This window comes from Borostomias antarcticus (genome assembly GCF_949987555.1).
Source record: "Borostomias antarcticus genome assembly, chromosome: 3".
NCBI classification, from domain to species: domain Eukaryota; kingdom Metazoa; phylum Chordata; class Actinopteri; order Stomiiformes; family Stomiidae; genus Borostomias; species Borostomias antarcticus.
Genome location: NC_140236.1, coordinates 5,925,900 through 5,953,747, shown reverse-complemented (window position 1 = coordinate 5,953,747; position 27,848 = coordinate 5,925,900). Strand labels below are relative to the sequence as shown.

Here is a 27,848-nt window from a genome sequence, read left to right as displayed (position 1 = left end):
CGTTCCTGTCTGAATGTTAGTGATCCCGCGCAGCTCTGGGATCTGCTGCTCCGTACACTGGTATGACAGCTGCATTTCTCATATAATCTAGGTGGATTTACTATATAGAATGACACTCAAGCTGGTGAGTACATATTTGTTGCAAGAGAAGGTGGTACTTGGACTGTGTTTTGGGCTCTGAAGAGTGCAGGGAAGTGTGTGTGTGTGCGTGTGTGCGTGTGATTGTCTTGTTCTGTTAGGGATTAGCAGTGTAGTATGAACACACCCCTTTCATCAGTGTCTTCTGGCTATGTACTGTAAGCACGATCCCTGGAGATTTGTGTGTTAAAAGTCTGGCCATGTGGTCTGCTCATATATCCATCTTCTTCCAAACAAATGCTCTCTGTTTACACAGCCAAGACCCCAGTACTACTCATTAAAGACTTACTATACAGTGTCTTATAAACAAACTCACATTCTTCTACTTGAGTGCAATGTATTGCAGCAACTTTGTAATCAGAAGGGCTCGTTATTTATAGAATTTATTGAATTTAGGTGCACCAAACAGAGGTTTTCTTTGGATGACTGAAAGTGTCACCATAAACATGGACCTCTGCTTGGGAGGATATGGCTGGCTTTAATGGTTTATATTGCTTTTCGTCTTTGGAAGGAAATTACGTTTAGCCCTAGCAATTCACAGGAGGCATGTTCGTTGTTGCCCCTCATACATGTAGAAACACATCGTATTCATTCATCTACACTGCACCTGTTTACTTTCTCATCAAAATTTGCAGTGTTGAGGATAAGATACTTTAGGCCGTCATTATTGTTACTGTAGGCTGCCATTCGGTTGAAATGCAATTCATACACACACGCGCATGCACACGCACACACACACACACGCACACACACACACACACACACACACACACACACACACACACACACACACACACACACACACACACACACACACACACACACACACACAAGAACATTCCTTATCCTCTATGAGATTACCAGTCTCCTCCCCAATCTGTGAACCGATTCTTAATTCATGTAATCCCAACCCTAGTGCTCAGCAATTACATTATTAACCCCTGTTACCACCCAGGGTCAGAACATGCTGCTCTGGACGTTGGCCTGAGAAGAACAATTAGTTTGTGATTGGTTGTTGCAACCTCCTACTCTCCCTGGACTGGGAGATTAGTTTGTGGGGGTGGAACTTGGGGGGAGTCCATTTGACATTGGCAACATTGCCTCATATTGTAAAATCAAAGCAAACCCTGTGACAACCATGGACTTACCAGTGCAGGCACAGCTTTAAGTCTGTCGTCTCAAGCAATCATGCCTGCCAACAGCTGAGAGATGTGCCAGTAGCGTTTTACTGAAAGCATGCCATCCGATGCCACCATGGTCGGCTTTGCAGTTCAGAGGCTAATCCCAAACAAGCACGCTGCCATGTGCACTAGGACGAGACAACAAAGTTGCACCCCTCCAGAGAGAATGGCTGGGAGCTCGAAAAGAGGCTTGTCGTCCGTGTGGCTTCTTGCAACAGAGGCGGCTCAGGGAACCAGACTGGCGCGATGAGTAACACTGCCTGAGACCTGAGTTAGTTTTTTCCAATCTTTCCGAGGCTTTTGCTCAGTGAGCTTTTGCTACCATCCCCCCCCCCCCCTCCCCCCTCCCCCCCGTGTCCCCAGGTCGCCTATCTCCTCAGAACCCTGAACGACAGCAGCTGATCTGTGGGATTAACGTGGCGGCGTACTCTCAGAGGAGTCCTCCTCACGCTCTCCTCTCAACATAGGCGGCAGGGCGATGAGGTTGCCGTGCAGACTGGGCCTGGCTCTCCTCTTGGCCTTGACCTCCAGGGCCTCAGGTCAAAACATCCCCATGGAAGGTATGTGCTGTGTACGGTGATGGCGGGGACGATGATGATGATGATGACAAAAAATGTTGATAATGACTTCGTACTTTTCAGTTATTGAGCTCAAATTATTGTGAACCATACTGTAAGGAAAAAGTAGTCAAGGACATTATATTTGAATATTTGTAAGGTCTGTTGTGTACATGTTCTACTATCTTCTATCATGTCTCCCAGATCAAATCAGCCAGCTATCATATCTATTTTCCTGACAATGTTAGGAGAAACTTGCTGCAGGATATATCAGCTGGACAGTAACTTACACATTATGAGTTTGAGGGGTGCTATCTTTTAGATGATTGCATACCGTAAAGTACTTTCATTGTTACAGCTAGGGTGGGTCGCTTTAGGTTTGTGTAACTGCAAGCTTGGTATGTCTTGTTGGTTTAAGTCTGCATTTTTTTGAACTGTTCAAATATGCACTGTACAAGAATGGTACCACCTTTGACTGGCCAGTTGCGCTATTAAGCTGACTTCTCAGTTCAAAGAGGGAGAAGAATAAACACACTTTAAGACATGTTTTTTTTTGTTTCTTAGATGTTAAATGACATGGTGGTTAAAGAGTTTTAATTTCCCCTGCAGACATGACATTGGTTTAACCACCGTATCACCGTATTATTAATAATATTTACATAAATGATTTTAGTGAACTTCACTTAAAGCTGCAGTAGGCTATATACGATTTTCGTAAGATTTGAAGCGTTTAAATATTGCTATATTGCTATGATAAATGAAGAGGGATAAGTGATCGAGCTCCTCTGTGAAAACCAAGTCTTTGTAGACTGATGTTTACTGTAGCTCTGCTACAGCAATAGCAGGGTGAACACCTGGTTCAAATTGTGCATGTGTGCTTAGGTCCAATCAGCAACACATGGCATTTATATGGCCTTATGCCTACACAAAGCCACAAACCAGGGGATTGCATCAGAGTGAATTTATCTTGGAAGACGTTAACTTGGAACGTTGGTTGCTAGCTGGTAGCAGGCGTGTAGCGAAGAAGCTACTGTGCATACTGCAGCTCTAACACTCCCTAATTGCTCTCTTCATGTCACAGTGGAGCAACCGCCAACGATAACAGCTCAGACCTCTGGTCCTGTGATTGCCTTCCCTGTCGATAACACCTTTACCATGAGATGTGAAGCCAAGGGCAATCCACCACCAGAGTGAGTGAGATTAACATGACCATCTGGTTATCTTATCATTTCCAATTTTACTAAATTGGCATAACTATCCTGTTTGACAAAAGCCTGGCCTATTAACTTGTTAGGTACTAGTTCCATTTTCTCATCTTACAGTATGTCCTCATGCTCCATTTCCTCAAACAGATACAGATGGACAAAAGACGGCCAGGACTTTGGGCCGTTCCAGGACTCCAGGGGGGAGACAGATGGGAACAGCGGTGTTTTTGTGCTTCACAGTGAACACCTTGCACAGTTCCAGGGAAAGTACCGATGCTACGCATCCAACAAGCTGGGAACAGCAATCTCTAAGGAGATTGAACTCATCATCCCCAGTGAGTAACTTTTCCATCTGATGGTTTTATGAGATACGTCTGAACACAAAAGTTTACATTTTTCTTGTGTGTGTTTCCAATTTTCACTCCCAATGAGCATAACGATTTTATCGTGGACACACGATTTTCGTTCAGGTCTCCCCAAATTCCCCAAGGAGAACATTGAACCGATAGTGATTGAAGAGGGTCAGCCCGTGGTACTGAGGTGCAATCCGCCAGAGGGAATGCCTCCACGTCAGATCTATTGGATGTCTATTGGTGGGTGAACAGATAAAAGGCGACAGAAGAGATGTAGTACAGTAGTATTCAGGGGGTCAGGGGCTCTTGTGCATCTGTATCGGTGACTTGCAGTGTGTTGTACTACGGACCCTGAGGGAAATATGCTGTGAACATTTTTTTCACAGTAACATCAGAATACACAACAACAACAACAACAACCCTTTTATAGAAAACAATAGTGGATATGTTAATTAATGTTATATAAATATCTACCTTGAACACTCAAGTCATCACCGATAATCTGACCCAAGGGCTCTCGGACTCTCTGAAGAAAAAACAAAACAATGGATGAGACCAAGTGACACACTACTGTACTTCCACAGTGATCTAGGTCTTACAGTACATAATGTCTCTACCCCACCACACATCTCCTTTACACTCCCCCTGCTCTATACAGGGTCTTTCCTGGGGCCGTTTCTTAATGGCCGCCATATCCGAGGCCACCTTGAATGCTTAGTCACGTAAACCTTCTTTCCTCTGCTTTCTCTTCCAGGTCTGCAGCAGGTCGACCAGGATGAGAGGGTGTCCGTGGGCATCGACGGCAACCTCTACCTCTCCAATGCCCTGGAGAAGGACAGCCGGCTGGACTACTGCTGCTTCGCTTCCTTCCCTGCCCTCAGAACCATCATCCAGAAAACCGCTATGGCCGTGGTCGTCAAGAGATGTAGGTTGAAGGGAGATGATCTGTGGTGGCCCTGTCCATATAATATTCCATCCCATATGCCTAACTGGAGAGATCGAATCTATTCAACAACCCTTGGAGGTCAAAAAGATCTTTTACAAAAGTTCCCTTTTCACGAGCTGTTTGTCCTTCAAGTGTGGCTGAATTGTCTGCATATCCCCGTCTGCTCTGCTCTGTTATCTAATCCCCTTGGTTGGACTGTGAGGTAGCGACAAAGCTCTTTTCCACCCCAGGCCATACACCTGAAATTATATTATAGTCAGAGCAAGAGGTGCCAGCAGTATTTCACCTTGCCTGTCAGTCTCAGCGTCTGTATCATGAAGAGACTTGATGAGTGGTGTTCAGGTACCTGCTCTGTGGTCATGTCATAGCGTGAGGATTAAATTCCTTTAATCTTAACCTTTTCAGGTGGAAACTGACTGACAGTGGATTAGATGACTCTAACACCAGCGTTTATGTTATGTTCTATTGTAGTTAAACTAGATAAGCTCCATCATTCTTTGTGTAGTACTCGCCATCACAGCATATATGAATTGTGTGTGTTTTAATTTACAGAAAAGTAACGATAAAGGCCAAAGAAAAAAAGAAGCAGTTATCTGTTTCATTGGCACTATTTCTGCAATATTTTTTTATAACAAGACATTGACTAGCTACCAAATGAGTGATGTTTTAACCTTTTAATGTGTCTGTACAGTATTTCATGTGGTCTTTATTAGAGATTTAAACAGATCCTTGTCTGTCCTTCTCTGGCCCCTGAAGCCGACGTCATACCAGACAGAAAATCTAGCCTTCTACTGCCCTCTGGTGTTCAGTCAGAGGTATCGCTGGTGAAAGGAGAGGAACTGGAGCTGCAGTGTATAGCAGAGGGATTGTAAGTGGGAGCACATCATTTCTCTATTTGGGAATTGATATTTTATCTTATTTACTGTTTGAGTGAACAAAACGAATGTTTAACATGTCTTTTTAAATTCTTTTTTAACTTTTAATATTACTCTATTGTGGTGCAGCCCAACTCCTCTGGTGGAATGGATAAAGATGGGAGAGAAGCTGCCAAAAAGAACCAACATCAAAAACCACGGGACACTTTTGACAGTACCACATGTGGAAGAAGAGGATGATGGGAAGTACATGTGTAAGGCGAGGAACTCTTTAGGCGATGCTGTCCACTACTTTGATGTTATGGTGGAAGGTGAGTGCACAAAATGAGGCTTAAAATAATAGTCTGTGCAATTAATTTATTAAGAAACAACAACAAGAAACAAAGAACAAGTTTGGACCAAATTTCATCATTAACGACCAAATGTTTTTGCCAAAGTCAAAGAACAGAGGGTCACAGTTGCTTTGAAACTCTCAACATGTCACAGAACCCCCAAAATGGCTGCTGGAGCCACCGAAGAGTCAGCTGGCTGTTATTGGGTCAGACATCCACATCACATGCTCCACCGCAGGAAAGCCGCGACCAGTGCTTGTGTGGAGGAGGAATGGACAGCCTCTGGATGGTGAGTGAGACGACCCCTATGACCTATGACCTCTGACCCTCACCCTCCCGATCATCTCAGTGTCCACCTGCTTTTTTTAGGCTTCAGCGATGTTCAGTTTAATTCAGTGCACTGTACCTTTTCTTTTCAGATGCCCCTTCTACCCGCAGAAGAATGTTTGATGACACCCTAGTGCTCCACAAGGCCATCCCAGAGGACAGCGCTGTCTATCAGTGTGAGGCCTCCAACAGACATGGGACCATCCTGGCTAATGCTAACATCATGGTTATGAGTGAGTATGCACATTTTGAAGAAGCCACACATCCAAACAACCTTCAAGGCAGGTGCTGGACCAAAAAAAAAACAGCACGAAAGAAGAAGAGTCTGCATACTGTAGCTCCCTTTAGGTCATTTAATTCAACATCCTCACATGTGATGTTTGGAGCTACCGTTCTTATGTCTTATGTCTGAAGATGACAGGCAGCAGTATATGTGGGGATGATGAATTAAATGAACTAAAACGTGTGCAGATTCTCTTTCTTTCTCCTATGGGTGAGCATACAGCCGTTAGCATTTTTGAATGCTCCCAACGGATTCCATATGAACACGTAGAGTGTTATAAAGCCGTAGTTTTGTTCTGCAAGTATGTTTATGTGTGTTCAGTACGACTGCAACCTCTCCAAAGAAGACTGAACACACGCTGTTGTGTGTCCTTAAAAGATCCCACCATTTTAGTGTGCTGCCTCGGGCAGTTCCTCTGATTCCATCGATTTTAGCATATTCCACACCAGAACTAACGTTGAGCTAATGCACAACTCAAACAATCGCTCAGGAAGTGCACTTAACCAACCCCACTATACTGCCCGAACTAGATTACTCTATTACACACCTACAGTATCTACGCCTGCAGACCTGTCATATAGACACGCAAACTAAAGCCTAATTTATAACGTGACAAGCTCATAGCCCTGGGCAATAGTGTTAAGATCTGTTTTCGTGGCAAGTGGCAATCACCAACTGTCAAAATAATCTGTCTCACAGGGATTGTCTTACACAATGTACATGATGCTTGAGAAGTGATTTCTTGTACCGTCTCTGCCCAGACATGCCCCCCCGGATGCTGACTGAGGGTTTCCAGGAGTACGCCGCGGTGCAGGGCGGGGACGCCGTCATGGACTGTAGAGTCTTCGGCTCCCCTCCGCCATCTATCTCCTGGTGAGACGCGCTCCTGCAATGTTCTTCTACACCGTCCGTCTCCAGGCGGTGAACGCTTGTTCTGACTCATCCTCATTTTCATTCACATAAACTTGACATAACATAAACAAACCCCCATTCCCTGATGTCCTCCCTACATCCCCCCCCCCCCCACATCGGTCTGTAACTCCCTAAAACGTCAACCCACCACCTCTCCATCCCCGTCTTCTCTGTCTCCCACTTGCTCTCTCTCTTTCCATTGGCTGAACCCTTTCCTATTTCTGTACTCAGTACTCAGTCTCTAAACACACTGGCAAAAAAAAAAAGTGATGCCTCCACAGAATGAACAGGAATGTGTGCGTGCAACTCTCCAACGCATTTCCTCCAGGAAAAAGGAAGATGGCGGGGCAGCTGTCGAGGGGGATCGTTTCGCGGTTTCCGAGAACGGATCGCTGGCGATAAACGGGGCACAGAGAGGCGACGGCGGCGTGTACGTGTGCGTCGCCGTCAACACAGAAGGGACGTCCACCGTCTCGGCCTCGCTGGAAGTGAAAGGTATTTCAGCGCCGCAGGCAGCTCGTTTAGCGGTCCTCACAGACCCAGCGCACACCTGATTAATCACTTAATCCAATCATATAGGACAGGAAATAAAGATGCCAAGTGACTTTCAGGAAGTAGTGGAGCTGGTGCACAGGGCCTATCCCAGTTTTCCCAAACGGTCTGACGCGGTGCTGGGTGACTGGGACCGGCGGGAGGGGGCGGGGCTTAAGGTCAATTTATACTTCGTCGTACGACACTTTTGAAAGTGTCGACAGAGAAATGACGTCACCGTCGACACTTTTTTGTGTCAGACAGGGGCTGCGTTCCGAATCGCCTACTACCCTACTATATAGTATGCCAAAACAGAATGTAGTATGTCCCAATACATAGTATGCCACATGCAGTATGGCAAAAGTACCAGGATGACCTACTACATCCGGTCGTATTTTGCAGTATGCAAGCCAGCAGGCTTTTCTGGCTATTCTGACCCACAATCCTTTGCGCAGCGGTAATGTGCGTCACATGCGCGAGTTGACAGCTGTAGACGAATGTCGCGTTATGGACAGCGACGGATGTGGGCAAATTTCAAGGCGCAATGTTATGACAAGGTAGTATGTCCCAATTGGATGCCTACTGCTTGCAAAGTACGTACTTTCTAAGGGCAGCTGTAGTAGGTACTGGTAGTAAGAAGTAGAAGTATGCGATTCGGAACGCAGCCAGGGATGTCTTGCACCCACCAAACTTTCTAATGTCGCAGACGCCGTCACATTCGTCGCACGGTTGTGATTTGATAGCTAGAGAGAAGGTACATTCATTTCCATGGAGGTGATCAGACACTTCGCTGAAGTATAAATGCTTAATGCCGGTCGACATATTTTTTTCTGTCGATAAACATTAGTCGTACGACACTTGTCGACTGAATATAAATTAAGATACACTCTGACTTTTCAGGGCACTCCAAATTCAGTGTGCCTCACAGGCTGATTTTTTTTTCTCCAGACCCCACCAGAATCGTAGAACCACCTCAGGACTTGGAGATCTTAACTGGCACCACCGCTGAGCTAGGGTGCCTGGCGGAGTATGACTCCTCCTTGGGGGCGGGCTTTGAAGTGGTTTGGTGGAAGGATGGGGAGGAGATCCCTCTAGCCTCGGCCAAACACTCCAGGTAAATGGGATTTTCAGACTGGATTATAGTCTCAACGCCACTACGTGAGCTACGCCAACTACGTTACTGCGTGCTGCAGATCTCTCCATGGGTTTGGGACACTTTGTGCAAAAAAATCTGGTGCTCAAATCCTGGCAATTCATTGGTTTTGCAGGAATCCCTGCGACACCAATCAGTAACCACTTTCGCGATCAGGCGTTCCCACCCATAGATATGCCCCGCCCACCTAACCTGGGCTAGTGTCTTTCATTCGCTGCTACGACCTGTCACTCTATCAATTTTGAACCATCTATACGCCCTCAGAACACCAGCTTGGGCGGCGAAGTGGCACAGACTCTATTATGTAATATGCAAAGCGCAGCGATTCAACGTAATATTTGAGCCTGGAGAGCTGGATTATAATGCGATATTTACAGTATTGACACAGTCATTCTGTAGTTGGAGGCTATTTACTTTAAAGATTAAATGTGACAGTTACCCTATGTTTAGACATGATCCAATGGTGAAGAACACAGCCAGAAAACCTTTTGGCCTGGGGCATTATTTAGATTGCATCACAGATCTACACCTCCATACAATAAGTGATCGTATTATTAATGTCGTTGTAATTCTATGTTCATTATCAGGTATTTTGTGGACAACAGGACACTACAGATCGTCAATGTGAGCCAGAGTGACAAGGGGACGTACACATGCATTGCCAGGACCCGTCTAGACCAGGATACCGCCACTGCAACAGTCACTGTGTTGGGTGAGATACACTATACTGCAAGAATATACTCATTGGCTGGAAATGTTCACTTGATGTTGTGACACTGTTTTAAACGTACAGTAATGGCATAAGCACTATTATCACACAGATGTAGTGTCATGGCAAGGGTAGTGCAAAGTTTTAATAATGTTGTTACAATGTTATGGCAACATCATTGCAATGTTATGGTAAGGTTGGTGCAATGTTGTAACAATGTTATGGCAATTGTGGTGCAATGTTGTTACAATGTTATGGTAAACGTGGTGCAATGTTGTAACAATGTTATGGTAAACGTGGTGCAATGTTGTAACAATACAGTATGTGCAATGCTGCAATGTTTCTGCAATATTATAGTATTGTCAATGCAACAACCATATTATCCAGATGTTCCCGAAGCGCCAGAGGATCTGCAACTGTTTGACCACAAGGCTCGCAGGGTCCGTCTGACCTGGGTTCCTGGGAATGACCACAACAGCTATGTAACTGGTAAACACCAGCGACGACGATCAATGTAGTTCACGTGAAATACTGTACACCCACTTGTATTCTGAGATAGATACTTTGCAAGTGGATGATTTGCACGTCTCTATGAGTACAGAGTATATCGTGGAGTATGAGGAGAACCATTGGGACCCAGGAAGGTGGAGGGAACTCCTGAGGGTGCCCGGGAACCAGGCCACGACGGTGTTGGAGCTACAAGGCCACCTCAGCTACCAGTTCAGAGTATACGCCATCAATGCCATCGGGAAAGGCCCTCCCAGCAAACCCTCAGAGAGATACAAAACCCCCCCAACAGGTACGACTCTTTTACTCACTGTTCTCTGTCATAAATCTGATTTATGCCATGGTTATAACTCTGAAACGGTCAATTCATAACCATTAATGTGGCTGATGAAGGACTCAAAAGGTTCAATGGACGCGTTAGCACCACATTCGGCGTCATTATTGCCAAGATGAAACCTTAACCCACGCCCAATGGGGTGGCTGTGGCTCAGGAGGTAGAGCGGGTCGTCCAATGATCGTAGGGTTAGCGGTTCAAATCCCGGCTCCTCCTGTCCACATGTCTAAGTATACTTGGGCAAGACGCTGAACCCAAATTGCTCCTAATGAGCAGGATAGCACCTTGCACGGCAGCTGCCGCCATTGGTGTGTGATTGGGTGAATGAGAGGCCATTTGAATGCGCTTTGGATAAAAGCGCTATATAAGTGCTGTCCATTTACTATTTACCAATCTCCTCACAGCTCCCGATAAGAACCCAGAGAACATCAAGATCCAGGGTCATCTGCCTCATCAAATTGACATCAGCTGGGAGGTGAGAGACTGTTTAAAAAAAAGAAAAGAATATAGCACTATGTAAGTAAGTAAGTAAGCAAGTAAGTAGGTACAGTAAGTACAGTAAGTACATTTTATTTGTATAACACTTCTCACAGAGATAACTCACAAAGTGCTTCACACAGGTTAAAATGCATACAAAGAATCAATAAAATGAAACATAGGAAACAGGACTACAGTCAGTTACAGTCATAGAAATACAGTCAAATTGATTTGACAGAATCGTCTTTAGTTTCTTCTTGAAAATGTCCACAGAGGCCGCAGCTATCAAGTCCTGAGGAAGATCATTCCACAATCTAGGTGGAACAGTCTCAAAGGCTCTGTGACCTCTGGTGTTCACCTGTAATGTAGTATTTATTGCATATGTGATATGTAATATATTGCTATGATATAGCTGACACAGGTGAACATTTTCCAGGAGCTTACTCGATCATCTCGTTAAGAGAGGTCAGGGAAGAATTTCTACAGTTCACCTATATTGGCTCAAATGTGTGAATTATTTTTTTTTGCCTCCCTCTGGAAAATTAGGGGCAGGATCATCACTATATGTACACCCCCTCCTTCTTTTGTGAAGTGCATTGTGTTGCCATTGTGTATGAAATGCGCTATATAAATAAAGTTCACGATTGAAGATTCCTTTATTTGTCACATAATGTACGGTGTACATTCACAGTGAAATGTTGCTGCCGGCTCTAAGATTATGCTTGATATAGATAAACTCTAATACTCAATTACAAATTTACAAATTATGAAAATTACAAAGTTTACAAATTAACAATAATTACACAATACGTACTAAAGTTTGATTTGACTTGATTTGATTCACCCCTTACTTTGTAAATGTTTGTGTCAGCCTCTGTTGCCAGTGGAGCACAACGGGCCGGGTCTGGAGTACAAGGTGAGCTACCGGAGACTAGGCCTGGAAGACGAGTGGAAGGAGCAGCTGGTCAAGAGACACTTGTTTGTGGTCAAGAACACCCCTACGTTCGTCCCATATGAGGTCAAGGTCCAGAGCAGGAACAGCCATGGCTGGGGCCCGGAACCCAACGTGGTGACAGGCTACTCCGGGGAAGACGGTGAGTGACGGATCTGTTAGTGACAGCTTTGGCTGGGTTCTGCATACTAAAGTATGCCAAAAAATGATGTAGTGTATCCCAATACATAGTAAGCCATGTGCAGTATGGCAAAAATACCAGGATGTCCTACTACACCTGGTCGTATTTTGCAGTTTGCAAGCCAGCAGACTGGTCTGGCTATTCTGACCCACAATCCTGTGCGCAGCAGAAATTACGTCACATGTGTAAGTTAGAACAGCCGTGGATGAATGTCGCTTTATAGACTACAACGGATGTTGGCAAATTTCAAGACGCAATGATATGACAAAGTATATCCCAATGTATGTGTACTACTTGCAAAGTACGTACTTTCTAGGGGTAGTACTGTACATGCTGGCAGTAAAAAGTAGTAATCTTCTAAGCATTGAGTTTCATGTAAAGAACTCTCAAGTTTACATTGAAAGTCATTCTGTATTTCTTTCACTAATGTCCCGTTTAGCTTTTTGCTTTTGCCCATTTTGAGTTTTTGGCTTGCTCTGAGATGTTGTTTATATCCTATATTACTTCATATTTTGTCTTCAGTTGTCTTTTGGCACTGTCTTCTGGGTAAAGTATCAGGTTCCTCCCTCTATATTGTGGACATGACCCTAACACTGCATACAGTACATAGGTGTACATCCTCTCTTCTCAAACAAGGCCAGAAGCAGATGGCAGCTACTGTAGGTGGCAGATGTTTGCAGAACAGAGGAATGTCAAGTGGATTAAAAGATACAGATAGATTTTATTGTGTAGAAAATGTGTCTACCAATTCCTGGTTGTGATTGTGTGTATCAGTCATTAACCCACAGAAACATGGAAATCAGCAATGTATGCAGCATTAGTCCCTCCTGTCTGTCTCTGTGTTGTGTTTGTTCAGTATTGCAGTACAAATTAGTGTGTTTGTGTGTGTGTGTTTGTGTGTGTGTTCATTTGTTATATGTGAATGTGATCTGATGTGATGTGAATGTGATCTGATGTGAATGTGATCTGATGTGATGTGAATGTGATCTGATGTGATGTGAATGTGATCTGATGTGATGTGAATGTGCTCTGATGTGAATGTGATGTGATGTGATGTGATGTGAATGTGATCTGATGTGAATGTGATCTGATGTGATGTGAACTGATGTGAATGTGATCTGATGTGAATGTGCTCTGATGTGAATGTGATGTGAATGTGATCTGATGTGATGTGAATGTGATGTGATGTGATGTGATGTGAATGTGATCTGATGTGAATGTGATCTGATGTGATGTGAATGTGATGTGATGTGAATGTGATCTGATGTGATGTGATGTGAACGTGATCTGATGTGAATGCGATCTGATCTCATGTGAATGTGCTCTGATGTCAATGTGATCTGATGTGATGTGAATGTGATCTGATGTGAACGTGATCGGATGTGAATGTGATGTGAATGTGATCTGATGTGAATGTGATGTGAATGTGATCTGATGTGAATGTGATCTGATGTGAATGTGATCTGATGTGAATGTGATGTGAATGTGATCCGATGTGAATGTGATCTGATGTGAATGTGATGTGAATGTGATGTGATGTGAATGTGAATGTGATGTGAATTTGATGTGAATGTGATCTGATGTGATGTGAATGTGAATGTGATGTGAATTTGATGTGAATGTGATGTGAACGTGATGTGAATGTGCTCTGATGTGAATGTGCTCTGATGTGAATGTGCTCTGATGTGAATGTGATCTGATGTGATGTGAATGTGATCTGATGTGAATGTGATGTGAACGTGATCTGATGTGAATGTGATGTGAATGTGATCTGATGTGAATGTGATGTGAACGTGATCTGATGTGAATGTGCTCTGATGTGAATGTGATCTGATGTGATGTGAATGTGATCTGATGTGTGTGTTACTAATGTCTCACTATCCTGTCCAGTGCCCACAGCAGCTCCGCGGGATGTGGCGGTGGTAATGATCAACAGCACTGTGCTGAGGGTCAGCTGGACCTCCGTTCCCCAGGAAACCGTACGAGGTCATCTGGGGGGCTACAATGTGAGTGTGGGTGCATGCACACACTGAACACACACACACACACACACACACACACACATGCACGCACACACACACACCTTATTCGTGCTTTAAATCAGACAACTTCAGACCTAACTAGCTCCTGTAGAAGGCAAGGATATAGGTGTAAATAACACACACACACACACGTTATTTGTGCTTAAAATGAACGCACACACACCTTATCTGTGCTTTAAATCAGACAACTTCAGACCTAACTAGCTCCTGTAGAAGGCAAGGATATAGGTGTAAATAACAGGTCTGTGGTGTCAGTGAGGTGTGAGCAGAGCAATTGGCACTCTGTGTGAGTGTGTGTGCGATGGTGTCACTCACGCGCCAAGTGAGGTGAGACATTGGCGGTGTCACCAAGAGAAACAACATCACAGAATAAACAGCGTGCCATCTTCATATGTTCAAAAAATTTCTCTCTCCCTCTCCTACTCTCTCTGCCTCTCTTTTTCTCTCCGTCTCTCTCAGGTCCACTTGCAGAGGAGACGGAGTCTCCTGCATCCCGACAGACCTCCAGAGGAGCGACACTCCCTGTCCTTCCCAGGGAACAGGAGCCACGTCGTGGTGCCTGGCCTCAAGCCCTTCTCAGAATACAAGCTGTCCGTCAACGTCTTCAACAGGAAAGGGAGCGGGCCCAACAGTGAGCCCGTCAGCTTCCTCACCCCCGAAGGAGGTGAGGAGGACTGGACCCAGGGAAGGGAACGCTTCGGTCAGCCCTTTAAAATGTGCAGTGACCCAGGACATTAACGATGTAGCGTTAATACTTTCTCTACGTTGTGTTCTCACAGTTCCTGACCGAGTGCCCATTCTGACAGCATCGAACGCCCAGAAAGACTCCATCACGTTGGTGTGGGGACCGCCCTTCGAGGCTAACGGAATCCTCACAGGCTACCTCCTGCAGTACCAGCTCCGTACGTACTGTAGTTACACACATAATCATGCCAGCCGTAACAAGGATTTATTCAGCAAGTCTTTATAGACTAGCTTTGTAAGCCTGATACTGCCAGCTGAATGTTTACTTAAATTATCTGCCCGTTATCAGCTGAGTGTATACGGTACACACCACTTTTGAAATACATAATAGTGATTTCAGATAGATAGATAGATCAGAATCAGAATTCATTTATTGCCATTGTACTTACTTCCTACTTACGTAGGAATTTTTCCGACCCGTCAGTAGGCCTGGCAAAGGCAGACACATTGTACAGTTTAATAGCAGCTGGAATGACCTGTATTGCTCCTTTGCACACTGGAGTTAAATGAGTCTGTTGCTAAAGGTGCTCGTTAGCTTGGCTGACAGGCTGTGTAGGGAGTGGGAGGAGTTGTCCAAGGTCACAGTTTTGCCACTGTCAGCAGTCTGTCCTCCGCCACCTCCTCCAATCCGTCTGTTGGAGTTTATTCAGTCTGTCAGACCAGCTTGTAGACTACTGCAGGGGCGGGCTGGCCATCTGTAGGTTCTGGAGAATCACAGAACGGCCTAACTTGCCTGGCCTGTGGTAAACGTTCTGCCTCCCCCGCTCAACAACTCGCACGACCCCCCCCCCCCCCCCCCCCCCCCTCCCAGCACACCCCTGGACTACTGTAGGCTATGTTGTCTTAAAAGTGTGGCTATCCAAGCTTACACTAGATGGCGCTGTTTATCAACGCAATGTTCAGTATGGTCTATCTCTGTTAAAAATTTAGGCTACAGCTTTCAATTGACGTGTGTCAGTCATCACATCACTGTTGTTTTTCCTCAAGTATTTCTTCTTGGATTGAAGGCTATTTTGGCACATGCCACAGAAGATGAATAACATAAGAGCTACTGCTCATATCTCCTTTCAGTTATAAAACACGGCCACATGCATGCATGAACACCTCAAAAGCATGTCATATGAAAACCACTTTGCTGAGAAAAGTTAAGAATAGAGAAAGAGTGCTTAAAAGGGAGAAACAGAGAGTCACGCTTCAATAATACAATTCAAATTTCCTATGCCTGCACTTTAAGTCTGACATGTCTCAAGTCTTTTGTGAAGAGATGTTTCCTGTAGCCCATGTATCATCCGCCGAGTCTCTCTAGTCTAGCTTCTGAACATGGCCGCCGCCAAAGTTCCATATCTTCCACAGCATATATCTTTAATCAGATATCAGAAATTCACTGATACTGCAGTACTTACTGTAGTAAGGCAGACACTCGGAAGAAGAGCAGTACAATAGAACTGCTTCATCTTCAGGCATAAACGAACAGTAGCACAATGGGTTATACTGTAGTAAAAAGCGAAACATATCTCATGATGCTCATAAATAGTGTAGAGAGAAGTGAAAGAGAATGTCACACCTCAAACGGTAAAATAAATAAATAAAAACGAGTAGTAGTTGCTGTAACTAAGCAATAGCACCGCATGTGTCATTATAGTGACATGTAACATGCTGTCCACTGCACTGGCGGTTCTACTGTAGTTGCCATCTCTGAAGTTCAAATGTGTATGAGGGAGATAGTGTCCCCCCCCCCCCCAATCCAGGTAAAGCTTGCTAGAACCGCCACTGGCACCTCCACCACGTTGTTAACTCCCAGTGCAGCTGCTGTGATGGGCGTCATGACATAGGCTGTACGTGAGCTTCTCCTCGTTTATCTTGCCTCTCTTTCCTCTTCGGGATTCTCCTACCTCCTTGTCCTTCTCCATACCCCCCCAATTCCTGTTCTCCTCCTCTTCCTCTACCTCTCTGGCTGTGCGGGCTCTAACGTGACGTCCGTCCTCCGCAGTGAACGAGACGCTGGGGGCGGGCGACCTGCGGGAGGTGAACGTCAGCGGGCCGGACGCGGCGCGCTGGCTGCTGGAGGACCTGGAGGAGGCCAGCGCCTACCGCTTCCAGCTCAGCGCCTGCACCAGGGCGGGCTGCGGACCGCCACTCACGCAGGAGGGCAGCACGCTCACCCGAGCACGTGAGTGTCCAGTCACGGGTCGAACGGGTCGAGCCTCGGGTCGGAGGCTCGAGGTTTCCGAGGTTCGCGGGTGGGAGCGGGGTCGGTTGTGGTGTGGGTTGTGCGTAGGTAGGTAGCTGGCACCGTTTGCATACTACTGGCGTCAACCTTCCTGGTTTGGAATGCTGCCAGTAAACTTTTATAGCAGAGAGTCTTAGAATCAAATATACAGTACAGTTGCTGTGAATGTGGAAAAAAGATGAATTCCCTCTCGTCTTGCGTCTTAGCTCCTGGGCAGCCCATCTTCTCGCGGGTGGCTCAGAACTGCGATACAGAGACATTAGATCCCTTAGTGTGCACGGTGGAGTGCAGGGCCCTGTGTGGAGATAGAATAGTCTATTATGATGCTCAGCCTTGGGCAAGTCAGTCAGGCTGCCGCCCGCCAGATTTATGGATGGTAATCGGGAAGCGTGCCACAATGAGTCTGGATCACAGCACTGAAACTGCTCTCGCAAAAACATAATCAGCGATCTCAGACTAAACACTGATGCAAATAAGGTCTCAATTCTTCAAATCGAATCAAATCAAATCAAACTTTATTTGTGTAACACATTTCTTACACAGAGGCAACACACTGCGCTTTACAGAGAGCAATGGGGGGTGAGCATAGGTCATTCCCCTACATATTCCAGAGGGAAGCAAAAAAAACAGTTTCACTCAGGGGCCAGAAAGGTGAGCTGTAAAAATTCATCCCTGACCTCTCTCAACGAGATGATCGAACAAGCTCCTGGAAAATGTTTGTCTATTGGCTGAGAACATACAGTATACAGAGCAGTAAACATGGGCTAGATACTTCATAAGAGAGACATGACTAATAGTAGAGTGCACAAATAGTTACAGAGAAGTTGCCTACAGGCTGTTATGTGTTAGCTATCCCTGTAGTCTCTAATATGATATTCAAGTGAATCACATAACAAAGCACAGTAAGCACTTAGCAGAACAGGCTCATAGAGGATGCTACAAAGCAGAGGTGGGGAGACAGAAAGCAGAGAGCCAAAGGTAAAAAAAAAAAAAAAAAAAAACGGGGTTGGGTTGGCTGGATAGGAACAGCTGACAACACAGAGTAGGAAGGAGCTAGTCACGAGGAGGCAGGGGGCCTTTCCCAGGAGCCATAAGGTGGACTTTTGGCCGAGAACACAAGAGAATTCTTGTCTTATTAGACCTAAGTGCAGCGTTTGACTCGATCGACCATGCTATCCTAATCAATCATCTTGAAAGGCTGGCTGGTCTCTCTAATTGTGTGTTAAACTGGTTCAGAACATACATCAAAGGGAGAAAGTTCTACGTCAGCCTGGGAGATGATGACATTTGAGAAAGATGACACCTGCTTTGTTGTTGCACAAAGGAGCTGCCTTGGTCCATTACTATTCTTACTGTACATGCTGCTACTCGGGGATATCATTAGAGAGCGCAATGTATATTTCCATAGTTATGCGGATGACATGCAACTGTACATCTCTGCTGAACCAAATAAATAATAAACCCCATTACTACCTGTCTTCTAGCAATAATGGATGACCAATAACTTCTTAAAGCTAAACGAGGACAACACTGAAATTCTACTGATCGGCCCTAAAACAAAAAGAGAAATGTTGTTTAAAAATCTGGGGAAACTGATATCCTGGATTAAATCTGAGGTTACAAGTCTTGGTAATGAGTCCCATATTAACTACTTTTCCACCATTTATAAATCAAACAGATTTGATTCATGCTTTTACAGTATTTCAAGCTAACTTGATTATGCACTCTTCACTGGCCTCCCCCCAAAAACACTGAGAGATTTCAGTTCATTCAAAACCTGTGCAGCTTGATTATTAATGAGAACCAAGAGGAGAGAGCACATTAAAGTTGTATATTGTTGTTGTAAAACTGTGTGTCACTGGGGTGGGTTGGTTGGTGGGTGGGTGGGGGGGGGGGGGGGGGGGGGGGGTGGTATGCTTGTGCCTTGTGCCCACATATCTGTAATCTACTACCTTATGTGAACTTTTCTTCCTGTGAAGAGGTCTCCACAACTCCAGCTCCAGCCCCCACTGAAAGGAGTATGTATCAGCCTCTCCAGCTGCTGGATAGAGATAAGAGAAGACAGCTGGAGCTGCTGCAGTATTAGTAGTAGTAGTAGTAGTAGTAGTAGTAGTAGTAGTAGTAGTAGTAGTAGTAGTAGTAGTACAGTAGTAGTAGTAGTGGAAGTAGTACAGTAGCAGTGGAAGTAACAGTAGTACCTGTAGCTTTACTAATATTCAACAGTACATGTAGGTTAACTTGTATTAGTATCTCAGGGATCAATAAAGTTAATATCTATCTATCTATCTATCTATCTATCTATCTATCTATCTATCTATCTATCTATCTATCTATCTATCTATCTATCTATCTATCTATCTATCTATCTATCTATCTATCTATCGCAAGTCATTAAAGCTTTTCAGGTTGTAGTAGTGCTATCAGTTTTCCAGGCTTGGATTAAAGGGCAATGCTCGTTTTTGACAACCTGGACCTTATTTACGACATATTATAAGACGTTTGACTCACCGAGATCACTTTGGTGTAGTTCGGAGGCCTGTAGAAGAAATTTAAAATCCAGCGCGAGCCAGTATATCCATGTAATGGCGGTGGTGGGGGCACCGAGAATGCAGTTTCTAAAAATCTATTTTCGGCCGCTAAACGGTTGTTTTCATCAATCAGATTGGATGAATCGACAGTTGAGATTCCTCAACGCGAGGCATTGTTGTGGTTTTCAAATACGGGGTCTTTAGCCTCTGTAATATGATCTTTACACGCCTTTCCCCACTTGCTCCAGCACGCATGTGCACAGGCCAGCGCGCAGACTGGCTATTCTCCGGCTCACATTCTCTGCGCTACGATCGGATTGTTGCTGACGAATGACGACGACAATATTCTCGGCACCAACAACGATCGTAGCGCAGAAACCTCCTTGGTGCAGATCCTGAACTATTTCTTAATAGTCCAGACTAGGCCTAAGATGTGTCTGGGAGACCCTTTTGTTGTGGTAGTGGATTTCATTATCTCCTTGTAATTGATGGATGAAAACAGGTCAATTTAGAGTTTTGGTGTCAATTGCTGATTATTATACTGTAGGACAATGATATCTTGGCTAGAAATGCACAGACACACTGAAGTACACAGCTTGTAAAAGAGTGGCTGTGTGATCTGTAGCAAACTCATAATTAGAACCAATGTTTTTTTGTTTTTAAGAGTACCGTTGGAAAAGCATGTAAGATCAAGGTGTTCCTTTCATTTCACGGAAGAACTGCTCCCTCTCCCAGATTTATCTCTGTCAGAACCACTCTGTCCTCCCTAGGTACACCACCATGAAAAAGCACACTGCTTTTTTTTCCACAGTAATATTTTCAGCCTTTAAGTTTCATCTCTCTGAAAACAATGCAATCCCAGACATGAGGCATTCCCATCCATTGAGATTTGCCTCGCATTCGGGGATTTCAGAAACGTCAGATTTGTTCACTAACATGGAACACTGCTAACGGTACCTGATAAGCAGAGGTACTGAACTAAAATCCAACTTCACAACAATCAAGTCTCCACTGTGTCTGCTTTTTTGCTGTCTCCTTGAAGGGCGTCTAGTGGCTGCACAGTTCTGGTCTTGTGGGATTTGCCTCCATTAATCCTCTTTGCTGCTATCTCCTTTTCTCTCTCTCTCTCCCTCTCTCTCTCACTCTCTCACGCTTTTTCTCTCTCCCCCTCTCTCTTTCCCTCTTCTTCCTTCTTTCATTATCAGTTCCAGCCCTGTTGAATATAAGCTCTTACGTGAGTGACACCTTTGCAAAAATCAGCTGGACCGCCGGGAAACTGCATCAGGACTCGCAGCTTTACGTGGCTTATATGAATCACCGTAAGATACTCTGCCCCCACAGCTTACCCCTGATAAGAACTGGCATGGCATGATCCTAGCATGCTGCATTTTGGAGAAATGTCAAAAATATTGATGCTGCATTTTCCTTTCTTCACCATAAGGGTAGTCTCCCTGGCTTAGAGGCTCAAACTTGACAATGGGTTGTGCTTTCCACTGCTACAGGTAGCTAGCTTGGGAATGCTAACCACTCAATGCTTTTGCTGTAGGTGAAGGTAACTGGCACATTTCCAAGGCGGTAAACATGTCTAAGAATTTCCACATGATTGACGGGTTGGAGCCAGGGGAGGTGTACACCGTACGCCTCATGGCCAAGAACTGGCTCGATAACACTAGTCTTTTCGAAGACGTTATCCAGACCAGGGTCAAAGGTGAGAGAAGAGGGTGCTGTGAGTTTGTTGTGAGCATTTTGTAGCCGTCAACTATCATTTCCATCCCCCCATAACGACAGCATCCTCATTCTGCACGGACGTGTCAACCCGTGTCTCGTCTCCTTTGTTTTGAGTTCATAGTTTACTATTCTTTCTGAAATTTTACAGATGCAACCTGATGAACCTGGTTGGTCTATGAGTTGATGTTATGGTAACACTTTACAATAAGGTACACAAAAATGTGAGTAGTTACTGAGTAACTAATGAGGAACAAATGATTTGTTAATGAGTAGTTCCAGATTAACTCTGAGATTAGTTAATGAGTAGTTACTGATTAACTCTCAATCCATGGCTGTATCGTAGATATTATAGTAGTTATTGATTCTGAATCAGGGTCACCTAATGATTAACTAATGATTAAGTAATGATGAGGCAATGAAGGACTACCTAGTAACTACTCCGCATGATGTATGTCTACAGTAAGGTACACACGAGTAACTAATGATGATGTAACAAGTAAACAAGTTTGGGTCCGCTAGAGTGGTGCATCATACGGAGTAGTTACCAAGTACTCCTTCATTATATCATCATTACTTAATCACTAGTTACTCTTTTGTGTACCTTATTGTAAAGTTATGGTGGAAATTCAATTGGCTTTTTGCCAAAAACAAAAAAAGAAAAAGAAACTTATGTTATCAGTACATTGTAAAAAAAAAATAAACTAGTCTATTATTGATGATAGGTTAATAATTTAATATTGAAAAAAGTGTTCTGAATCTTCCAATAATTTATTAGGGTCACGGCCCTTAGAATCCTAACTGTTCTCCCCTAGCGCCCCTGACTGTAGTACTCCCCAATCTTCTCTAGTAACCCACCATTATCTAATATACAGTCACGGATTCAGAGTTAATCAGTAACTACTCATTAACTCATCATTCATTCCCCATTAGTTACTCGGTAACTACTCACATTTGTGTGTACCTTATTGTAAAGCATTACCAATATGATTGTTCAAACTTCACCATTCCTCCCCATCTGTATTCTGTATCATATGTAGCTGTTGGAGTGCTTGAGGGTGATGTCAGACTCTAACTCTCTGTCTGCCTATGTGGGTTTTTTCCTGCGAGTGTAGATTCGGCCGGTCTTCAAGGAGGCATCTCGGCGGACGGCTGGTTCATCGGACTGATGTGTGCTGTGGCCCTCCTCACCCTCGCCGTCCTCTTCATCTGCTTCATCCGCAGGGACAGAGGTGGCAAATACGCAGGTACGCCGCCACCTCCTCGGCCAGACATGCCCTCCAACTGCCCAGGTAACGTATGTCATCAGCTGTCGCCGGGGGTTGGGGTCCGTTGCGTTTCCAATTCAAAGCAATGAACTGCGATTCAACCCGATCGTTTGATGATCACTTGTGGCCCTTTATGGCAGCATGAGTCTTCATTGATTTCGTTTTATTTCTCAAATCGTGCATTTCCCCTTCCCCCCAAAACCGTTCCTCTTTGAGCTGCTTATATAACGTGGCATGTGAAACAGACAGGTTGGAATCAGGCAGGCTTTGTTCCACTGCTCCACTCTTTCACCTCAGCAGGGACCGCCGCCCCCCCCGCCTCCCCCCCTACCCCCACCGCCCCCGGGCCTGGTCCCGCCGCCCCCGGCCCCGCCCTCGCCTTGAGCTCTTGTCTCAGCATGGTCTCTGGCTCATCGTGAGCACCACCCGCGTCTCCTCTGCCACGCTCGCTCGCTCGCTCGCTCCCTCCCTCCCTCCCTCCCTCCCTCCCTCCTCCCCCTCCTCCCTCACTGGCGGTTTGCTGTTGACACGAGACACTGAATATTTCATCAGCCCCCTCCGATCCCCTACTCGCCTGTCCAGTGCTTTTCGTGAAACCCTTCTTTTATCTCTCTGGAAAGCCTCTGTTACTTTTTAATCATATTTACACAAGGAGTATTGCTTTGTGCAGACAGTTAAGGAGTGTCACAGGCTTGCGCAAACGAGTAAATCTATTTGTGTGTGGGCATTTTAGAGTTGGGTCCTCTTTTTGGCCATTCTTATAATCTTCTCAAGGCTGGGGTTCAATCAAAAATGAATGCACTGTTGCAAACCCACACAAACATGTTTTTTTAATGGGGAAAGAAAACGTATTCCAGGCTGTGCCACAAGGAGGCTTATTCCAAGTGAATTAGTTAGAAATGAGCAATCAAGGTTGGTTAAGATGAACATGGAGCTACAGAAGTGATGCTGAATCACCACAACAGCTGTGCTGCAGTGCGGCTTCGACTCAACCTCTTCCTTGTACGGTTTTAGTACTGTACATAATGTATTATCCTGGTCATGAAAAAAAAAAACTAGTAATTTTCTAATTTTCTCCTACAGTGAAAGAGAAGGAGGATCTCAACCCAGATGAGGAGTCCCAGGGAATGAACGATGACACGTTCGGTGAATACAGGTGAGGCACAAATATGCTCGGGTGTCTAGACACAGTGTTTGAGCACATTGCATGCACAGCAATATTTCAATGTTAGGGTTTTGACTTCACGGCAGTACTCAAAGTTGAAAGTAATAGTGGACAATGGTTTTGTGTTCAAACAACTTGGGAAGAGGAAGAAGTGCATCATGGTTAAAGAGGCCCAAGACTTGGGCCCAATAAATATGAATGTGTTTCATATGAAAACATTGTGATGTTTTGGTCAGTCTAATGAAGGTCATGTCTGACCAACATATTCATATACTGAATAAATCAAAGACATGTTGCTATTCGACCATGCTAAGTGTAAAGCAATAGAACGTTGACAATGTCACAATCTTGATGGTTCTGTTTCTGTGTGTTTCTCCTGTCCTGAAAGCCAACCTTGCATGCGTGCACGTTATCCGGATCAGCTCAGAGATCAAAGTGTGCAGAACTTGGGCTAAATCAGGTTGAAATGTAGGCAGAGGACATCAGTCCTCAGCCATTCTCCCTAGTTATACTCTGTGTATTTCGTGTAATACTGTAGATGCTGTGTGTGTGTGTGTGTGTGTGTGTGTGTGTGTGTGTGTGTGTGTGTGTGAGAGAGTGGGCGAGTGTGTGCATCCAAGTGTGTGTGAACAGTAAAAGCCTAGGTGTGCTGTAAAATGTGATTGAGGTAGACACATGTAGGCCAGAAGCCTCCCTCCACTAACCTGGATTTCATAGCCCCCCCTCCCCAAAAACTAAGCAAGCACAGGGTCAAAGGCAAGACAAATGTAATTACCCATAACTCATCACAAGTCAGTGATGCGTTGCCATCTCCCCGTCTGTGTGACCGAGGGAGGCCTGCTCATCTCCTCCATCAGAGAGAGGTACAGAGAGAGCTGGATCCGCATAAAGGTCCACAATGAGCTGGGATTCAAAAAGCACCAGCACCCGGTAGCCATTTCATCACAGTATGGTTGCTATACCATGGGGGAAGAGAAGGGGGGGGGTAGGGTTAGGGGGGGGGCTCGCACTCAGGAATAGGAACTGTCGCTCTGAGATAAGACCACTTATCGGGCCTGCGATGTAGTTATCAAAGAAAGAGGGCTTGATAACATTTGCAATAAGTACTATGTGGCTAGCTGAAGAAAAATAGGAGAGATAAGCTTCGTAGATGAAAACATGTTTCTTAAAGGACCCGTACATGAAGTAAATCTACAGTATAGTCTGTGTGTACACCTCACCCGAAATGTCCGACAACTATTTGAAATACATAGGGGATGGCAATTTGGCAGCTTTCCATGTTATAGTTTGCTATATCATTGACATACTTCATGAGCCCACTCTCTCACGGCAAACAGCGTATTATGAATACTAATCTCTCAGGAGATAAAGAAAGGCATTACCCTACATTGACGACTTGGGTATTAGAGGGGAGCGAATGAGAAAATCCTTGGTTTTGAGGTGACCCTCCATCTTGTGGCCAGGTGCCCAGTCTTAAATTGGCATCTAATCTCCTTGGCCCCCATGTGCGGGCCCTTTGGGAACATCAGGAATGACAGGCTGTTTGTCTGGGATTGCATATGGCCCCTCTCTGCCTCTGTGTAGAACCAGGCGAACTCTGGCAATTTCCATCCACCGCTCTAAAGAGATTTGAAATTGCCTTCAGTCCTGAAGCCTTGGCAATTAGCAATTAGTGAAGTGAAGTGACTGTTGCCTGCCCTCCCTCTCCCTCCCTGCCTTCCCTGCTTGCTTGCTGCTCGGTCGCCCACCCTCTCCCCACCCGCTGCGATGTATTGCACCATACTAGCTCATTGTGTGTGTGTGTGTGTGTGTTTGTTTGTGTGTGTGTGTGTGTGTGTGTGTGGAACTATGCTTAAGTCTATCTTAGTGTGACTAAGAAGTGTATGCATATGTGTATAGATAGATGATAGATAGGTGCTTTATTTATCCCCGAGGGGGAATTGGTGAAATTGTATGAGTGATGGCAGGCATTATGTGTTCACATGTGCGTATACGTCTTGTCGTCCGTGTGTGTGTGTGTGTGTGTGTGTGTGTGTGTGTGTGTGTGTGTGTGTGTGTGTGTGTAAACAAATGTGAACCTCTGTCTCTCTCCATGCGGCGGGACAGCGACCAGAAGCCCCTGAAGGGAAGCCGGCGTTCCCTGGACGGAGGAGCAGGGGGGGGCAGCCTCAGCGGGGACAGCCTGGAGGACTACCCCGACGGCGAGGGGCAGTTCGACGAGGACGGCTCCTTCATCGGAGAATATTCCGGGTGCAAACGCAGAAGCTCCGCAGGGGAGCTCAGCAGAGCCGTCCCCACGTGACCGTCTCACAGCTCTCAAAGAACGCTTTCTTTCTTCCGTCTTCGGACATTCATTTTGAGAGCAGCGTGACTGCGCACGCAAGAATAAATGGCGCCGTTTCAGCGATGGAAGGGTTTCAAGAGAAGTGTTCCAAACCTTTGTCACAATCCTTTATGAATGGTAAAGGCTTATTCCCATAAACGCCGATGAAGTTTAGGTTTAGGGTTAGGATTAAGTTAGGGTTAGGTTTAGGGTTGGGGTTAGCGTTTGACCGGTCTCTGCGTTAATGGGAACTAGCCACTACCCTTTATAAATGCATATTGATTTTGGTACCTCCACAGTGTGATGGATTTGTCAAGGGTTTGGAGTTTTGCTCTTGTTCTCAAATGCACTGCAGTTTAAAAATGTATACAGGGTACGCAGTATTATCTTCACTATGGGGTGACGTTACGTTACACTAGGCTTAACAACAGCTCAAATAATGTATCACTAACAACACAAGGTCTATAATCAGTATGACTTCAATAAAAGGGACAAGATCAGAGTTTGGCATAAATATAGCCTACTTGTTCACTGCTGCATGGAGTTTGTGCCTATTTTTCTATATTTCATTTCCAAAATGTTCATATGTTGTGACATTGTACATATTGTAGAAAGTGACAAATAACTTTTGCTGTATGTACAGGACATTATGCACTTGAATGTATGAATGTTATATATTTCCCTTTGTTGTGGTTTTAATTATGCTGATGACATTTTTGTTATAATAATATGAAACACATTAAAATACAAAGTATAAAGTGTGGTGAATTCATATTGCTCCAAGTTTCAGCTGATTTATTTCTTACCCAATATGTTGGCATTACAGTATTTGGTAGACAAACTTTTCTAATGATGTGAAACTTTTCCAAAGGAACATTTGTGGGACGCAAAGAGTGCCTTTTTGTTTTAAATCCAAAATAACTGATTGAGTAAACAGACGGGGGTTGTTTTGGTTGGATGTTAGTGGTTCCACCAAACGTAGGGGGTGAAACGATCTCTCCCCATCTTCGTTAGCTGGGGATTCTGACGCATCAAAGGTATTATTTTGCTTTCTCAAAAAGCAGGGAAGAGGGAGAACTGCTTTAGTTGTGATAATTGGAGCCTAGGGACTCGTAAATAATAGGGGAAGACTGAATGTTGTCTCTTGACTGTATTTCACTGCAAGAGTGCCACAGCTAAATAAGTGGCCATATGGCTTTCTGAAGGCCCGATATAAAAGCTCTGGCCATTTTTTAATCATCTCGTTTACAGTCATGTATGTTTTTGTATGTGTCCTTGAAACTGCGTATAGGCTATGTAAGAGTTAATACACGATTGTACTTTGTTAAATTAGAAGTAGGGCTCAGACTTGGAATACTTTACAGAGTAATCAATCATGTTAAGGGAATATATAAGATACTTTAATAATCGCCGTGGGGGAAATTTGGGGTTTCAGCAGTGGAAAGGGCATAGACATCTACTACTACTACTACTACTACTAATAATAATAATAATAATAATAATAATACTCATTTGTTACACTATGACGCTAATTGGGCAACTTAATAAAAACTGGAAATAGGACAAACTTGACTAAGCAATGTTGTTAACTCAACAATTTAGCCAATAAGTGCCTCAATCTTCTTAATACTCCTTTGGGGGTTGGGCGATTCACACAGAGACTGGCTATATGGATCCAGCCAAATGGTTCCTGTGAAATAGAAAAAAACCTGCTATAAATGGAGTATGACAAATAGTTTCAGCTTCAGTATGCTAAAAGGTACATTTTCAACTATCTGGAGTGATAATGTGTAACCTTTTTCGGGGGTAATGTTAAAAATTGCATCCAAATAATGACTAAATCCCCATTTCCAATTAATTCATCTGGTGG

At 44.6% G+C, this 27,848-nt stretch overlaps 1 protein-coding gene across 3 annotated transcripts; it reads left to right on the top strand.

The window, feature by feature from the left end:
- On the top strand, nucleotides 1-26,738 carry chl1a (cell adhesion molecule L1-like a). Of its 3 annotated transcripts, none has more exons than XM_084435850.1 (25): nucleotides 1-124; nucleotides 1,683-1,879; nucleotides 2,958-3,066; nucleotides 3,229-3,416; nucleotides 3,552-3,674; nucleotides 4,189-4,359; nucleotides 5,137-5,248; nucleotides 5,385-5,566; nucleotides 5,742-5,876; nucleotides 6,007-6,147; nucleotides 6,959-7,070; nucleotides 7,438-7,604; nucleotides 8,589-8,754; nucleotides 9,381-9,505; nucleotides 9,890-9,991; nucleotides 10,104-10,301; nucleotides 10,748-10,818; nucleotides 11,692-11,914; nucleotides 13,844-13,959; nucleotides 14,455-14,659; nucleotides 14,775-14,897; nucleotides 16,730-16,909; nucleotides 22,338-22,469; nucleotides 23,574-23,646; nucleotides 25,762-26,738. In XM_084435850.1, the coding sequence occupies exons 2-25, from the start codon at nucleotides 1,798-1,800 to the stop codon at nucleotides 25,955-25,957; spliced, it is 3,432 nt and encodes a 1,143-aa protein (XP_084291976.1). In that variant the 5' UTR covers nucleotides 1-124; nucleotides 1,683-1,797; the 3' UTR covers nucleotides 25,958-26,738. The 3 variants fall into 3 exon arrangements, with proteins under 3 accessions (XP_084291976.1, XP_084291975.1, XP_084291977.1); XM_084435849.1 differs by having other exon boundaries at nucleotides 22,338-22,514; XM_084435851.1 differs by lacking the exons at nucleotides 22,338-22,469; nucleotides 23,574-23,646; nucleotides 25,762-26,738 and adding an exon at nucleotides 20,703-21,031.
- Nucleotides 26,739-27,848: the final 1,110 nt, after the last annotated feature.

Bases quoted from the DNA above. Each gene is read 5' to 3' on its own strand.
- chl1a (XM_084435849.1), top strand. From the start codon at position 1,798: ATGAGGTTGCCGTGCAGACTGGGCCTGGCTCTCCTCTTGGCCTTGACC. The intron at 1,880-2,957 runs GTATGTGCTGTG...TTCATGTCACAG, and splicing joins TCAAAACATCCCCATGGAAG to TGGAGCAACCGCCAACGATA. The intron at 10,819-11,691 runs GTGAGAGACTGT...TGTTTGTGTCAG, and splicing joins AAATTGACATCAGCTGGGAG to CCTCTGTTGCCAGTGGAGCA.